Source organism: Meriones unguiculatus, chromosome 1, assembly GCF_030254825.1.
Source record: "Meriones unguiculatus strain TT.TT164.6M chromosome 1, Bangor_MerUng_6.1, whole genome shotgun sequence".
Taxonomy (NCBI): domain Eukaryota; kingdom Metazoa; phylum Chordata; class Mammalia; order Rodentia; family Muridae; genus Meriones; species Meriones unguiculatus.
In genome coordinates, this window is record NC_083349.1 from 43,846,960 (window position 1) to 43,864,529 (window position 17,570).

At 40.8% G+C, this 17,570-nt stretch overlaps 1 protein-coding gene across 1 annotated transcript in view; it reads right to left on the minus strand.

Moving 5' to 3' along the window:
• The window catches only part of Pum3 (pumilio RNA binding family member 3), a 35,006-nt gene extending 17,530 nt beyond the window's left edge, over positions 1-17,476 (minus strand). The window contains exons 1-12 of the mRNA XM_021654836.2: positions 17,397-17,476; positions 14,672-14,763; positions 13,460-13,678; positions 11,469-11,604; positions 10,827-10,902; positions 9,994-10,087; positions 9,189-9,255; positions 8,077-8,251; positions 6,769-6,872; positions 5,376-5,454; positions 3,214-3,312; positions 2,378-2,431 (exon numbers count right to left, since the gene is read on the minus strand). Coding sequence (XP_021510511.1) covers positions 2,378-2,431; positions 3,214-3,312; positions 5,376-5,454; positions 6,769-6,872; positions 8,077-8,251; positions 9,189-9,255; positions 9,994-10,087; positions 10,827-10,902; positions 11,469-11,604; positions 13,460-13,678; positions 14,672-14,756 — 1,188 coding nt within the window. The 5' untranslated portion in view covers positions 14,757-14,763; positions 17,397-17,476. The remainder of the gene's footprint in view (positions 1-2,377; positions 2,432-3,213; positions 3,313-5,375; positions 5,455-6,768; positions 6,873-8,076; positions 8,252-9,188; positions 9,256-9,993; positions 10,088-10,826; positions 10,903-11,468; positions 11,605-13,459; positions 13,679-14,671; positions 14,764-17,396) is intronic.
• Between the last annotated feature and the right edge of the window lie 94 nt (positions 17,477-17,570).

Here is a 17,570-nt window from a genome sequence, read left to right on the forward strand (position 1 = left end):
TAGAGAAATAATAGGGACAAATAATAAAACAATGAAATGCATGCTGTTATCCTATGGGCAAGGGTAAAACAAAATATCAATTGAGGAAAAGCAGGCATCTTTACACTGGCTAGAATGTAAAGTGGTTTGCTTCTTTGGAAAGCACTTGGCAACATCATTACAACATGGCATGTACGCTCTCACCCAGCACCTTTAGGTGTAGGGATTTATCTTGGACAGGCCTCCACAAGGTTCACACATACACAAAACATTTGCTGGAATACTAACAATTTAAAGACTCTGGAAACAACTTACATATCTAACAGAAGGGACTGGTTTTGTGACAAACGGTAGAGCCATGCAACGGAATACTGGAAAGTCATTCTGTGTAAGGCCAGCTCATGTGTATGTATTGAAAAGTGACTACTGAAATGATTGAAGGAAACAGGATAGCGCACACAATTTCTATACAGAAATTGGTCCACAACTCAGTTCAAAATGCAGACACAGTAGTGATGATCCTTTCTGCTGAAGTTCCGCAATCATTCCCTATTAATTATATACCTGGGCAACAGGCAACTCCACAATGACACCTGGAAACTGAACATGCTTCTCTCAGCAGCAAACACACAGATGACCTAATAACACCTTCATCTGACATTTAGACTCCGTAAGTACTCCAAAATAATTCCATTCAAGACACTAATGCAGACCTAATCAAGGCCTCAGAGGAAATCTCAATAATATTGGAATTAAAATTGAAATAATAAAATAAAAACTAAAAAAAAAAAAAAAAAAACCCAAACCCAACAATAACATCTGGGATTCTAAATAACCGACAGTTCAAATCTACTGGGTTATATTTGTTTATCTCCACCTGCAAAGGTAATTCTTGAACTAAAATGATATGTGATCTCTAGGCACTGTTACCAAACTAAGATAAAGGCTCTCAAAAATGAATTGGTCAATTACATCATGTAGTCAAATCCTAAAATTCTTTTAAAGTCTAATTTTATTATTTAAAGAGTCCCTTCCTGTGGTTAAAAGCACTGTCTGCTCTTCCAGGAGCTGAGTTCAATTCCCAGCAACCACGTGATGGCTCACAACCGTCTACACTGAGATATGATGCCCTCTTCTGGCGTGCAGGTGTACATGCAGAGAGAGCACTCATTCATAAAATAAATGTTTTTTTTTAAAGTGTCTTACTAATAGTTTAGATAGAACTTTCTATTAGCATCTTGTTTTTACATTACTCAATGCTAATTTAAGAATTTCAACTACATGTCATATGGAGACTCAAGCAATAGGGAACTGTAAATAGAATATTCTTGTATATCACACCTTACAGAAAAGTAAGCTGTCTACCAAACGGCTGCATATGAACTCCCATCACTCCCAACGCCACAGCAGACGACCTGCATCATACGGCACCTGGCACCTGTCCTGCCTTGGTCTCAATAACACTTGCTGAATTAAAGTTGACAAATGTTGGTTTTCTCACTGGATTTTTTTAATAAGAAAAAGTTGAACTTTCCCTTAGCCAATATCTGATAAATCTACTCAACTATATAATTAAAATTACATTACTACCACATAAAACTGATTTTGAGCATTACTTTATAGTGCTAGAATGGAAAATTACTCAACATCTACAAACATACAAACTTCTAATATTTTCATTATTGTGTAGATGGTAATGTAAGTGTGTGTGGGCACACATGTGCAAATGTGAGCCTGCCTTTGCCTGCATGTGTGGCTACCAGAGATCAACTTTAAATGCTTTATCCACTGAGCTATTTCCCACCTAGAAACAATCCAGTAAAAAATCTTTTGTAGCTAATACTAATTCTCCAACAGATTGCAAGGAGTTACAATATTGAATGTTTAATAGTTCAACTTTCATGACTACACTGTAAATTTATGCCAAGAAAAGACAAATTTTAACTTATTAAGATTCTGGTGGTAGCAAAAACCAACCAGTATCAAGTTTCTGAACTATAATCTGACATTATTTACTTAGATACATATATGGCTTAAACAAGCAGCTGAATCCCGTGTTTAGCTAGCATGTCTGGAGACACTCACTAAAGCAGGAATAAATACCAGTCTTTATACACCACAACCAAATAGGGCCTAGGATGACATGCAGAGAAGGGGCGTTTGCCCAGAACATAGGACATCCTTTCTTTGATCTCCAACAAAAAAACATATACATACACATACAATTCACAGAGAGATATGTAGTATGACCCCTATTTTTGTAGAAAGTAATCTAGAAAAATGGACAGAAAAAGATGTAGCAGACAAATTTAAACAATTTTCTGTAGTTTTCAAATCTCCCCAGTAGACAGACTCCTCGGCTGTCACTGACTTTCAGAAGCAGCTCTGTTGTACTCACATTGGCCACCTTTTCAACATACGTCTTCATTGTTTTCACGATCACTTTCCTGTCCTAAAAGGAAAACAACTCTCTCAGTAAACTTTTATTTATACATTAAGCTTCATCTCAAGCTAATACTTTATGTATTACATTTTAATCAGCATCGCTGCTTCATCAGTGAAAAGAGAAGTTATAAAGCAGAATGAAACACAGTGCAGTGTGAGCCAAAAAATGCCTATGAGGAGCTCTGTAACCTTCAACTTGTTGTATCAAGCCATTTAGGCACAAAGGTGGAACTATGCAATCGCAGTGAAGTCACCTCTATGACCACCTCAGTGTCTGACAGTCCTTCAAAAAAGCTAGCATACGGATGTGCTTAATACATGTTTGTGCAATCGTTAAATTTGCAGTAAGTAAAACACAGATCAAATACAACTACCACTAAAAGATGGAATAGGTAATATTCTATGATCAAGATAGGTGGTCAACTTTTTCTCAGTACTTAATACACACAGGAACCATAGGGTGGATTAACTATTAATTAACTCTTCCTTCTTCTTCACTCTCAGTATGTCCATTAAATGAAGACTAAAAGAATAGAACACAGGTCTCCAAACCCTCCTAAGCCAAAGCTGAGCATAAGTGTGTCAGAGGATCTCTTTCTAAGCATCAGGGAAGCCTTGGGTCTCTACTGAAGAGGAGAATACAAGGCCCAGAAAAGATGCCAAAGCCCTGGGACGCCCTAAGCTTCCAGAAGATAATGCTTCTGTACAACTGGGAACCAAAGGCTACTGAATCAAAGCTAAGGGATCATCAAGACCAGACTGCAGGCAAGCCATGGTTCTGACACTCACCTTGGGGGTACCATGCCACAAGCAGTGCATGGCCACTCTGGCACCATCGTGAGTGTGGGCTAGGTACACCACTGCTTCCCGGATGGCTTCAATCAGTTCCTAGAGAACAGAGGGGTCAGTTTTAGATTTTCCCTTGTCTGTGTACATGAGAACAAGGCAGAGAATGAAGAGAAAGCGCAGGCAACACAGCAGCCTTTAATTCTACAGTCTTTTCCATGAAAAGCAGCAAATAACGTTCCTTATAATTTCTAACAACATAATGGATTTTTCCCTGTATCTATGTTTACAAGTACTCACAGGTGACATGTGATATATTCTAATGAGGGCAGAAACAGAAAGCCAGGGGGTAGCGATGCTAAGGGAGTGCTTAACAACAGCTGGGGAGAGAAAATGTCCCTCTAAATGGGTATACAACAAACACAACCAAAACTCATCCTGACTGAAGTGTCTGAGTTTTAATGTAGTCCAGGACTGGATCTCCACAGGTCATATGAATTGTTTACCAAAAAAACACTCAATGAAATCTCTGTGCTAACAGTTAGGATAGGCCTTTACTCACAATTAACGCTTGTGTTAAAAAAATTAATTTCTTATTTTTAAAGTATGAGTACCCAGGATAATATAAATGAATTCTGTAATCTAATAGCTACAGGGATCCCAAATAAAAATCTTAGGTAAACAAATACAAAGTCTGAAAAGAGGAAGGGCTGCGTTTCACCTGAAAGTACCACCCTCCCCCAGGATGAATCTCAACAACAGATTTCAGGTCACTTATCTCAACTGAAGAATTTCTCTAAAAGTGTTCCACAATAAATGGGGTGTTTAAATCATAGCTTCCCCCCTCAGGGCTTAGGGAAATAGCGGAAGAATGGGGAGGGGCAGCCCCCAGAACAGCTGCTCTTTCATAGTAGGGCCAGTGGATGGCCCCACAGCTGTGAATATATGGGCAGCACAACTCCATAGGTTACAATTAAACAAAAAAAAAAAAAAAAAGATATAAAATTGAGGTGAATCTGGGAGGAATTAGGGGGAGAAATGGGGCTTAGTATGATCGAAACACAAGTACATGTTTGAAATTCTCAAAGAATTAATAGAAAGCTGTTGGGCTAGAGGGGTAACACTGGTTCCAATTGTGCCTCCAAGATCTCTGGAGGAGGGCATGTCATTTTACACCCACTCCAAATATTTGCTGTGACTGAATGCTGCCTTCTCCTGTCACTAAAACACACTAACCACAAAAAACCCCTAAGATACTGAGTTCTGTAGGGAAGAGGAAAATCCCTAAGAGAGCAAGTACTGTTCTTCCGGTCACAAGCTTTGGGGGCGAGGAGCGGGTAGCTGCAAAGAAATTATTCTACATGTTAATTGGGCTTCAAAATTCCCAGCAATGTGTGACAGGCATGTTTGTCAGGAGAAACCAGATGTGTTCTTTCAGTCAGCCCCTGTGATTAGAAAATGAGAGCAAATGAACAATAGCTCACGACTTGATGAGGCAGGCAAAGTTCAAGGAACTAAAGTGTGAATTCTCATTTGTATTCCCACTGCTGACTGGAAGGGCAGTGCAATTACCTTCACTGGTCCTCCACCTTCTATCAGATAAGGTCCAGGCGTTCACGGGCCATTTAGTTTTACATTAAGTATCCTCCCTTAACCTTTTAAAATGGCATTTTTTTTTTAAATTTAAAACTATCAGAACACTAAGTAATCCTCCAATGTAAGTTACCTTTCAGATTAGATTAGCTATAGAGGACAATCTCTGGATTGTAACTAAAATGTAAAAATTCAGTGGCATTAATAAAACTGGGGTCAATTCTATTATTTTCTGGGGAGGGCATTAAAGAGAAATATTTAGGGGAGATTTGTTCAGCACCTGGTTAGAGGGTTATCTAAGTGAGAAAGGAAGGAACCCTGACATTTCTAAAGAACTATGTACATCAGGGTACCCTTGCAGGGTCCTACATGGCTTTCCCTATACATTTTCATAGCTTGTTCTGTTTTCTGAGACAAGTCTCATACCACAGTCCAGACTGGCTTAGTTATAATGGAGCTCATGCTAAACCTCAAATTCATGATTATCATCCTGCCTCAGGCCCCCAAGTGCCAATTATCAAAAGTGTGTGCCACCATGCTAGCTTTACAAAAAACAGAAACCACGAACTTACTGATCGAAGTTTTGGGGGTGCATGGGTAAAAAAGTCCAAGAATACTTTATGAACCAGTGAGTGTTTAATCACAGCCTCCCTGGAAACAGAAAACAAACAAACAAATCAGATTTAGCAAAAGAGCCACACAAAGACAGGTACCCCATCAGTCCTAAAATCTAAACGAGTGAAGTGGTTTTTACCAAATACATTGTCATGAATCAACTGCATCTTTCAGCCACACTAAGACGTTAAAAAAAATTAGGCTGTGACACTGGTTTAGTGTCATTGTAACCGAGACCAGGATACAAATTTCCAGCTCTACAGTGAGATGATGCTCTAGTCCCAGCATGTTCGAGCCCATGGTCTATCTATCGGCCGCAGGGCCCCCACCCCCAATTGGAGATTTTATTAAAAATTCACATGTACACCAAATTCTTAATGGTGATTTCCTGTCAAGTATTCTTCAAAATGTCTTAGTTCCAAAAATAATTTTAACAGCATTACAATTTGAATGGACTGCAAAAGTGCCACCAGCAGTGGCAACCCCTACTTAACCTATGCCTCCTCCTACTGCGATGTGAGGGGAATTAAGGAGTTCAGTGCAGGCTGATGTTCAAGATCAAGGACCTACATGTTCACATGCAAACACACCACAGAAAGGGATGTTTTCATCCTCTTCTAAGGGCTTCGCAAATATTAGCCCATTTCATCTTCGTAAAACTCTACAAAGATGTACTATTATCACATCAATTCCAGAGGCCCAGAGTTGAACCTGGTGAGAGGTGAAGCTGTTTATGCTAACACTGGATGTATGGAGTCACACCCATCCGGCCTGTTCCCAGAAGCTGTGTACTCAACCATTTGGTTAAGGTACTACAGACATGAAAGCAACAAGCACAAACTTCTAAACCAATAGTGCAGTTTAAACAACTAACTGAATTTATAAAGCTATTTAACACACAAGGGCTCAGTATAATACTTTATTTTGGAAAAAGAAAAAAAAAGTTTTATCATTTTAAGGAGGTTTATAAAGCCGGATGATGGTGACGCATGCCTTTAATCCTAGCACTCACGAGGCAGAGGCAATCAGATCTCTAAGAGTTCTAGACCAGCCTGGTCAACAGAGTAAGTTCCAGGATAGCCAAAACTATATAGAGAAACCCAGTCTCAAAAAAAAAAAAAAAAAAAAACAAACAACAACACTATTACAAATTAGCCAATAAGATACTACATGAAGAAGAACAATGTCTACCTGTATCATCAAGTACGGTTTCAAACAGAATGTTTGATCCTCTTATGTATGATTCATTATTAACAGGAGGGAGGAAACACACTCTCTTTCTGGCAAGGATTATGTAAGATGTGGCGCCTTCAAATGCCTCTTTCGATCTGTTAATAAAAACCCTCTTACTTTTGAGCCATTGGAGTCAGAATCTGCTTCATTTCATCCATAATAAGCTCTAGCTTTCCCGGCTGCACCTCTAGCACCTTGTCCAGAGTTGGGTGATCTGCTGACTGAAAACAAGAAAAATCAACCACTTCCAAATGTAATCACTTCAGAACAAGCCAAGAATTATAGCCATGTTAATTGAGTTTAAAATAAATTTGAGATGTTTCATATTTATAAAACAAATGTTTACAATGCAGCAGAATAATTCCTCATGATCGGATTCCCTTTTTATACGTCTGCCAGTGTGTGGTCATTCCTGTGGAGGACTGGCCCTTGCAATATATGTAAAAACATGATATATCCCCCCAAGAATATAAAAACGTAATGATGCCTAAGACTCTCACATAGAACATGAAAGTATTTATATATAACCCATATAATCCTTTGGCATATTTTAAATCACCTTAGGGCTACTTATAGGACCTAACAAAACATAAATGCTCTGCAAATAGTTATTTTACTATGTGGTTTACAGAACAAGGAACAAAATCTATACATATCCAATACAAACTTGTTTTTCTTAATGGTTTTGGTTGGTTGAGTCATAGGATGTGTAACCCATGGAAACTAACCAAATCACCAGCCATCCAGTCTTACTAAGAACCTAGCACGTACCTAATCACAAATCCTTGTCTTGGTGTGTTACATAGTTGGCTGGCTATTCCCAAAGCTGTGTGTCACAACAGAAATGCTGCAGCAACTCAACTCAGGAACTGAAGCTAATGGGGGCAGCCCTACAGTCACTCCACACGCCTTCCTATCACTTGTACACCCATGTCCCAGAGTCTGAAATAGGTCTTAGTCCCATCACTGGCTGCTCTCAGATCCAACTTCTACCCTTCATCCAATGCCAGGTCTCTAGTCCCCTTCTTCTCCAGGTCCAACCTGGACAAAGGTAAGGCCAAACTGGAAGAAACACGACAGAAGGGAACAAGAGGGAGTCCAGCACACCACAGCCAGATCTGGCTTCAGAGCAGGTACAAAGCTCCGCTCACTACTGCCGTCTTTAATCTCAGACTGGCTGCAGACAGAGAATGCTGAGGCATCACACACACAGCAGCTGAAAGCAACAAACACAGCCTAGGCCAAAGGGGATTTTCAAAGGCAGCATTCTGGAGGACAGGGCACAGAATAAGCACTTGCTCCTACTGCAGAGACATATAATCCAAGAGAACAAAGGAACCAGACATATCCTCAATAAAGGACCCTGAAGCTTAGAGACCACACAGAAAAATAAACACACTGGGAATGAACTTCTAGAAACACTACCTTGTAAAGCTGAAACGTGTTCCCATAGAGCTCCTCTGTCAGCATGTTCCTCTGTTCCAAAATCGCTTTGTCGTTGTATGCATACTCCACAATGGCTGATGCCTCTGAGTGCCGCAGCATCTTCCTCACGTGACCTTTAAAGCTTCTGATTATCTCTGCAATCTGTGGTTTGCTTCTGAAGTCAACAGAAACATGGGAAAAGTAAATGACGGCAGGAGAAATCTGGGTGACAATAAATCTAAAACTTACTTCTCCAAAGGCCAACTCACTAATGTTTGTTTTAGAGAGGGCACGTCTACCCAGAAAAGCTTGTGAGTGGGCAGATCAACTTCCCTGTGTTTTTTACCTCAGCGCCTAGAAGACAAAGTCGGCTGGACTCTTCAGTGAGAAAGCCTGGCTCTGCTGACCAGCGTAAGGAGCTGAACAGGTTCTTTCTTATTTTATCTTTGGCAGTACTGAGGATGGAACCTAGGACCTCATGCATGCAAAGCAAATCCTCTACCACTAAGCTACAGCCACTGAAGTCTTTAACTTCTATGTGCCTCAGCCTCTTCATTCATAAAACTGCAACACACTGCTGAGAGAACTAAATGAACTATGATTCATGAAGAACTGTGCAGTACATAGAAAGTGCCCTCGGAAGTCCTTCAACTAGAGCACAGGGAAAGTAAGGGAAGGAGAAGGTAAGAGTTCAGGGAGTAAACGAAAATAAAATAAATTCCAATTTTCTTTAAAACAGGATTTATTTTAAAGCATTTGGGGAGCTGATAACAGCCAGGAGTGCTTAGGAAAAAAATCTTGCCAGTTGCATGTCATGTATTTTTTGCTGCTGTCATATTCTGGCACACTCTCGCACCCAAAAGGCTGTTCTAGATAAGTACCAACTGTACATCATTAAGAAAATCATCCTACCCTGACATGTGCTAACACAATGACCTGCCTCAGAGTCTGTTTATCTGTCCCTCTCAACCTATATCCCTCTAAATACTAATAATCCTAAATTAATTATTCCAATGCTTTGTTCTATAACTTAAATTTTTAAGTAATATTTGCTCAAAAGTGGAATCCACAAAGCCAAAAGTTAAGAAACCAAACACTTTATGATAACTTACCCATACATGAGAAATTTCTTAACAATATTCCTGGAATATTTGGCTTTACTTAATTCAACCAAGTCACCTGGTGGGGAAAACAAAGCGTCTCAAAGATCTGCCATCCTCACTGCAGTTCTCCAGAAACAGAATAAAACACGGGCATGACTCTGGAACACGGCTAACTCTACTTGTCCCAGGCAAAGAAGCATAGCAACAGAAATGATCTTGCAGAAAACACAGAATTATTCTCTAGTATATTCTTCAGCATTCAAAAAAAAGTGACTTTATTACAAGTGATAAACATAGTGCATATTAACTATAGTGAGAATTCTGGTTTCTTTCAAAACACAGCTATGTTATATGAATGCTTCTGTTTTAATCCCAGGTGTGGGATACGAGGCTGCTTCAGACTGTCCACAGTCACTAACTATGGTTTGTCTTCTACTCTAGGACGGGCATAATTTGTGCCAGCGGAGGGTAGTTTACATTTGGAATTCTGGAGACCATTGCAGGGTATAAAAGTGCAGAGCTCTGAGGGGCTGGGGATGCTCTGAGGAGGTGACTGCTGCTTCCTGATGATGCTTCTGCTCTTGCTGTTTACTGGAATGCTGGCTGCTGGCTGGAGATATCCTACAGACAAAGATTAGACTTGCCCCAAGGAGTTCAAAGTAGTCTAAAGAGACCTACGCCCCCTCCCCCCTCTAACCTTCTGTCTAGTCTACCCAGTGTTCAGCAGTTGGAAGGCACTGGGGTAGAAAAGGGTGGTAGACATAAGAACCCAATAAAGTGACAACAACAAAAATGCAGCTACAATTAACACTACCTTGCAGTTCTTCAAAAGCTTGCTTCCTCTGCTCTTCATTCCCATACTGAATGAAGCACTGGATCACGCGTGTTGAATCATGTGCAAAGGCAATCTGTAGGAAAATGGTTGGAGCTTTCTGAACTCAGAATGTCTGCACCATCATGTTTCTTACTATTTACACAATTTTCAACTTAAACTGCACCTAGACTGCTTGAGACAGAAGTATGATTAGTTATATGGCACACTATTATTTGGCTGTGACTCCTATCACATTTGATAGCTGAAATAAATGCAAGACTCAGAAACATTCTACTACCTTTCAAATTCCAATCCTAATTAAAACTTCACCCACAGGCTTACATGGACTGCTGCTTCATTTCCTTGAACATTAACAGGTAATGACGTGGAAATGACCAATCCCAAAGTGTTGCTGCATGGATAACCATAACCACATACAAATAATGACAATTACAGGTAAAAGAAATACTAGAGGTTATGACTTCGGGATCCTGTCACAATTCTACAGCACTATGGCCCCTCAATTTGAACTAGCATTTCTCATCAAAATCTGTTGCTCCAAAATCTGAAAATTGTGAGCACTCTCATGAACACAAGTGACCATGAGCTGCAGTCAAACTCAAGCCCACTAAAAATATGCAAGGACACCCGAGGCAATACATAAGGTATTCATGAAACAAAAGAATTTCATTTACACTTAGGCCCTAACACTTAAATAGCACCTGTGCACAACACTAGCCAGGTCCCCTGTCACAAACGGCAACTACTCTTCCCTCAGAGCAAAGGCAACTTGGATTTTATTTAAGTTGGAATGTTGAGCACAGTCTACTCACAGTTTTAATTTTTCCTTGAATCAACTTCTGCAAATCACTCATCAGCTTCACTCTTTTTTCTTTGTCACAATCTTTTCTGCAGAAGCATAGACAAAGTTATTTTAAACATGAAAACCAAACACCATGCAATATATGGTCACAAGTTCAGTGTAGTTTTTCCTTTGAAGGCAGCAAACCCCTGCCATTAAAATTATTATTCTGGAGCAGGCAGACAAAAGTAATTTTCTCAGAGGCAGAAACTCATCTCACAAGGTATAATTTTATGCATCAATCTAAACCTTAACAGCCAGAACTTCAGAAGCAAAGAAAAATAATAAAACAATCTCAGATAGCAAATACTTAAACATCTCAAAACCTAGCTGATAAGAAATCCTCCTTCATTTTCTGAGAAATCTTTCAGGATAGGTAGCGAATCCATTTGACTCTCTGCATTTCCATAAAGCTATGTGACACTATCCTAATGGTCTCACACGTCTGCACTAGACTGACATCCACACGGCTGCTGTGACAGGGGCTGTGAGTAGGCAACAAAGAAGCCAGGTGCCGCCTCTGATGCTCAGATGGCCTGTCTCTGCAGGGTACACCTCTGTGTCTCCCTGGTCTCGGAGGGAGGCACTGTTAACCACAGGGAAGTGGCAGTACCTTCTCAAGCTCTCCCAAATGTGCTTTGCTCGGACCACAATGTCGTAGTTGGTCTTGTCGCTGATCTGCCTGCTCTGCTTCAGCTCTTTCTTCTTCTTTTTGAAGTCATCCCATTTGGGTTTCTTGGCTGCTGACTCTAGATTCAGATTTGATTAGTTTAGCATTCCCCATACTATACACAAACACAAATTTAGTACTGAGGACAATCACTAGGACCAATACTCATTACAAGGAGAAAATATAATTTTCCAGATATTTACATTTCACAATTTTTAGCTAGTCTTTACATTTAAAAGTTGTCTAAAAATGATTCATTCAATAGCCTGTTAAAAGAAAAGATCTCCCTCTGAAGCACAAGGTGGCCTCAAACTCAGTAAGTGCATGTACTACCCTGGCTGGCCTGAGCTCAACCATTTTAATGGCTTATTATTCCTAACAGGATACCTAGTAAGAATACAGACAACTGGCTTTAAGTCAGAGTTTTCAATGGAAACAAATCAACCCAGACTGAAACAGGAAAAATTCCTTTAGAAACCCATGTTTAAGAGCTGGCGGTGAAGCTTACTGAGAGAGCACTTGCATGTATGAGGCCCTTTGCTCAATCCAAACATCAAAAATAAAACAAAAGCAAAACTCCAGCACTCTGAGCGCTGTCCTGAATTATTTACTTCTTAGAGCGTGAGGTGGACAGGATTTTAATCAGGCCCCCCGGCTAGGGAAGCAGGTATCACACATCAAGTTCCTTGTTCACAGCCATCTGGTAGTAGAAACAATACAAATATGGCGGGCAGAATGGAGTGTGTAGGTCAGTATAAAGAAGCTGCTTGCTTGAGACCAACAAAGGACAAAGCACAACAGGGCCACACTGTACAACTGAGCAAATGCTGGGCGAGAAGGGATTCCACGTACACCGTGAAGAGATTCGCATTTCATTCCAACAACACACAGAAGCCCCAGGAACACTTTTCACCAGGGAGCAATTTGTCCTAAAAGAATTAAATGACTAAATCTATGGGATATGTACTACACACCCAGAACCATTACTGAACATGAACTGTTGAAGAACTTGATTATATTAGCCTGGCCTAAGCCCCAGTCTATAAATGAGAGCACAGTCTCTAAAGCTCCTACTTCACCACAGCTGACACTTCAGCAGGAACACCGTGGGTCAGCTTCCATGTTTAGTCGCACCCTGTACGGTTACTGATTTAAAAACTATACCTCGCTTCTAACACAATGAATAAAAAACGTTGGCTGGACATGACAGTGAGTGAAGGTGGATCTGTGAATTCAGGGCCATCCTGGTCTACATGGTGAGTTCCTGGCCACCTAGAGCCACACGGTGAGACAATGCTTTAAAAAAAAAGAGAGAGAGAGAGAGAGAGAGAGAGAGAAAGACACAAAGAAAGAGAAAAGAAAGAGAGAGAAAAAAAAAGAGAAAAAAGAAAACCCAAAGTAAATACCTGATGAATAAACGAACAAATACTCAATTTGGCCTTCAGAAAGAAATGTTTCCACCGGAGGAAAAAATTAGCTTAATTCCTTGGCTGAAGAAATAAAGATTTTTAAGCATGAGAAAATGTTTAAAAATATGTATTTCTAGATTCATCTTATGAGTGTTTTGACTGCATGAGTGTCTGTGCACTGCATGTGTGCTCAGGGTCTGAGGAGGTAAGAAGAGGACATGACACCCTTGACCTGGAGTTATGAATGGTTACGAGGCACCATGAGGGTAACTGGAAATTGAACTCGGGTCCTCTATAGCAATCTTAACCACTGAGCTATCTGTCTAGCCCTAGAATGAGAAATTTTGACAAGGAAAAATGCTGTTGGTTACCTAAGCCATTCTGTGCTTCCTTCCCTCACACCAACATGTTGCCTGTGTAGAAACACAAGCATCCTCAGACACAGCGTGGAGGACGTGTGCACCACAGTTCGGTCAACACTTGGCACAGGGAAGCTTCTGCAATACCTCTAAGAGCCACACTTACCATCACTTTTGCCATCTGGCTGGAATTTCCTCTTCTTGTTGAATTTATCTGCCTTCTGGAATTTGTCCTTCGGTCCTTTGCCCCCTTGTGGCTTGTTCTTGAACTGCTTCACACCCTTTCTGCCAGGTTTTGTGGCACCTTTCTCAAAGTTCTTAGATGTGACCTTAGGCCCGCCTTCCTTAGTGACTTTCTTTGGGAAAGTCTTTGAAGAACTAGAATCTGGTGGTAAAAAGGAATACATATTAGTTCTCTGATTCTGAGCCTAACTCTCTGGTATCTACTCAAGTACACGCTGCAGAGAACCAGCCCTTTGGTGCACCAGACAGCCTTATTCTCAAATATACATTAACCCTTTTCAATAGATTAGGATTTAAATAATCAAATCAAAATTAAAAAAGCATTCTGATTAGAAAATTGTAGGATAGGTTGTGATGTAAGCCTTGGGAAGTAGAGGGATTCACAACAAACCATAATTTACCTCCTAGAAACAACCACTATTGTTAGCTTGGCATACTTCTGCAGTTTCATGCATATGCTAGAGGTTATTGACTTTACCATCAGTATTTATACAAAAATCTTAATCAATGGTTCAAGAACAAAATGCTCACTACTGAAGTTAAGAAAGTGTATCATAAAAATGAATTAAAAAGTATTTCTGAAGATGTCTAATTTTGAGAAAAATCTTGAAGGCCATTAATAAAATTATTTGGTTAAAATTTCTGGTCAAAAAGCTTACAGATAACTAACAAATAGGATGCCAATCGCAACAGCTATGCCTTAAGACCATTATGAGAGAAAGTGTAAAATTGCGTAGTAAACAGTGATCTAGCTAGGCCTTGATTTTTCTACTCTGCAATACTGACACCTGATGGACTAACAGAGGCATCACCATTTGAAATTCAGAAGGCAAAAGATGTGTATATTGGCTAATTCCAGCTCATCAAACATTAAAATGAATTGTTTAGTGAATGAATGTTAATACCATGAGGTCACATCAATTGCCGACAAATGAAAATTTCCCAATTACTCTGGCAATTTCGTAAACGCTGAAATTCCAAGAGGAACAGGTTAACTTGTGGACAGCAGCAGTGGCCTCTTTCTCCCATGTTTACTGCAATCTGAGCCCATGAAGAGGGCGACACCTGCTACAAACCTCTTCCCCCTCACCCGTAGTCAAGACTTGGGAAGCACACTTGGGCAAGGCTCTCTTACCGCTGTTTTTATGAAATTTACTCTTTCCTTGTGATGCCTGTGGACTCTTTCCTGTAAATTTCTTCTTCCCTTTGACTTCCATCATAGCACCTCTGGAAAACAAAAGCCAAAACCATAAAGAATTACCGACTTGCTCATTCAGTAAGGGTCATTAAATAGTCACGGCACATGTAACCCTTGAGTTCAGAAGCAGTATAAGGCATCCAGGCACAACCTGGGGCTCTCAAGTCCACCAAGCACACAGTTACCGCTAAGACACCAAAACCGAGGGCAAAAAAAAGATCCCAGCACAAGAACTCAGAGCATGCGTTCACAGTGGCTAGTGTGTAAAACACCTGGGCACAACAGCACAGGCTAAACATACACTGCTTGTAAGAGGAAACACCGTGTCTGGGAAGACTTGTGATGAGCAATGGCAATGTTGCCATTTGATGCCTTGGCATTAGAAAGCCTGGCACCAGCAATATGGGCCGAGGCTACACTCAGCACACATTGCAATTTAATGAAAGAAAACACAATAAAACTAAAACAAAGGTTGCTGGCCGACTGTTTTCGAGGCAGCCAAATGGCTTGCTGACATCAAGGGATCTGCCTAACCCCTTCACCTGTCCAGTTCAGTGAGCAGAGGTAACAGACACATCCCACTAACCTACAAACTCTGCACAAAGTAGAACAGAGATACAAAGGCAAAAGTCACCAGGCTCCTGTTTACCTTTCTCAAAGTTACATGTTCACTCATTTCTAAATGACCCACAGAGTCACCTGCAAGAACTCCTAGACAGTGTTGCCAGATGAGAAACTTTCATTCAAGAATTAATTACTTGCTGCATGTGTTGAATTACACACTTGTTATCTTAGCACCAAAACTGAGGCAAATGGATCACTGTGAGTTTGGGGCCACTCTAGGCAACATAAGCTAGAGGCCAGGCTGGGTTACATAGTGAGATACTGTTCCAAAAATCAAAACAAAACACAACAGGATTGATTCCTCAGGACACTAGAATGTCCTGAGAAGGGAAAAAAAAATGGCAGGGTCCTAGGTTAAAATATATTTGAGACTCAGTAAATTAAATAACAATAGTCAGCAAGTGAAGGTTTTTCAAATTCTTTAATTTGCTACTATAAACTACCCATTGCAAAGACTGAAATGATAAGACTTCTCAAGTCTTATACAACCACTTTCTCCAGGAAACACTGATGCCCAGCACTGCATTAAGAGGGTACAGTGATGTGTACCTGTAATTCCAGCACGAGAACTGCTCGGCTTCCTACTGGGCATTTCAATTGTAAAGGCAGTTTACCACTTGGTAAGACATTACATACACATATGCATTTCTGCATATAGGTTTCATGTAAATATCACATGCTAATCAATTGTGCTGTTGGCCCTCACTGTAGGTTTCTAAAGACACCTTTACTTATATATTCTGTCTGCATATTCTATTTTGAAATTATATGCCTTACAAAAGAGTTGTAAAAAGATATTGAACCTATACATCTTTTACCCAGCTTCCCCTATCAACTTAATGACAGTGTAATGAAACTTAAGAAATTAACAATAGTATAACATAAGGTTTATTTGGAAATCAATTTTCCAATTCATGTCCTCTTCCTTTTCCAAGATACATTTACTTTGGCTATTACATTTTCTTTGTATTTTGCAGGTTATGTCCCCTTTGGGGTTTAAGATTTTTATTAGACTGAAGTTATGCTTGGGCCAGGGGAAGGGGCAGCATTCTTTGTGGTAGCAAAGAAGCAATGTTCTCACAGAACCAAAGATATATGGGTAGTCATGATTTACTCCTGATGATGTTACCCCTGATCATTTAAAGCAGTGTTTGCCATCTTACTTCACTATCAGATTAATTAATGGTACCCCAAGAGCAAAGACGAGCACAGTAGGTTTTACCTAGACCTACAGACCTGTGTCCTCAACACTATGCATATAACTGACATCTTATGCTTAATGTCTGGAACCTAATCCTCTGCATTTCCAGTGCAAACTACCATCTTTCTCTCCCTGCCGGTTCTTTCTGAAGCCAACGGGGCATCATCTACTCAACTGCCCAAAGAGAAAACCGGGACATCGCTCCTGATATTTACTTTTTGGTGTGTTAGTCATCTTGAACCCATCAGTAACTTACTCTGCAATTCCCTTAAGAACACTTCTACCTCTACCACCAACACTCAATGTAAATTTTCTTTAAGAGAATCAAGGCCTGTCACGAGCCTTCCAGTTTTTTTTCCCCCCTAATAATTCTCCACCTTTCTATATGCATAGGAACACGAAGAAAAGTGCTTTCCATTCCACAAAAATAAAAGAAACTCGGCACCATGGCTCCAAAGTTCTACCCTTTCCTTTATTTTGTCCACGGTACTCCTAACTCCCATCTCCGGAACAGCCTTTGCTTAGCATACTGCCACCATAATTTAGATCTCGGCTTAAGGATCCCGTCTTCAGTTTTCCCTGCACTGCTCCTATGGACAATGTCTGTCATGGGACGGGCGGGCTGTGACTCGCATCGACCCGAGTTGGAAAGCGAAGCTCGTCCCTCTAACTCCCGCCAACCCCTCAACTCCGAGCCATCAAAGCAGCCACGCAGGCTGTCCCGGGTGCGGGTCTGCAGATGCCCGTTCGCCTACGGCCCCGCAGACCCTCCCGGCTCAGAGCGGCCGGCGGAAGCTAGCCCGGCACAGCCGCACCACCTCCCTCCGTAACACTCACCGCACACGTGCGGCAGCCGCTCATGGAGTTCCGCCACCTACCGCCGCTTCCGCTTCCGCATTTTGCCCCGCCCCGCGACCTCTGACCTCTTTCCCGCCACGGCGTGGGGTCAAGAGGTGGAGCTTAGAGGGGAAAACGAACTCTGTAGTTTCTATTGGTCCATTTCGCCACACC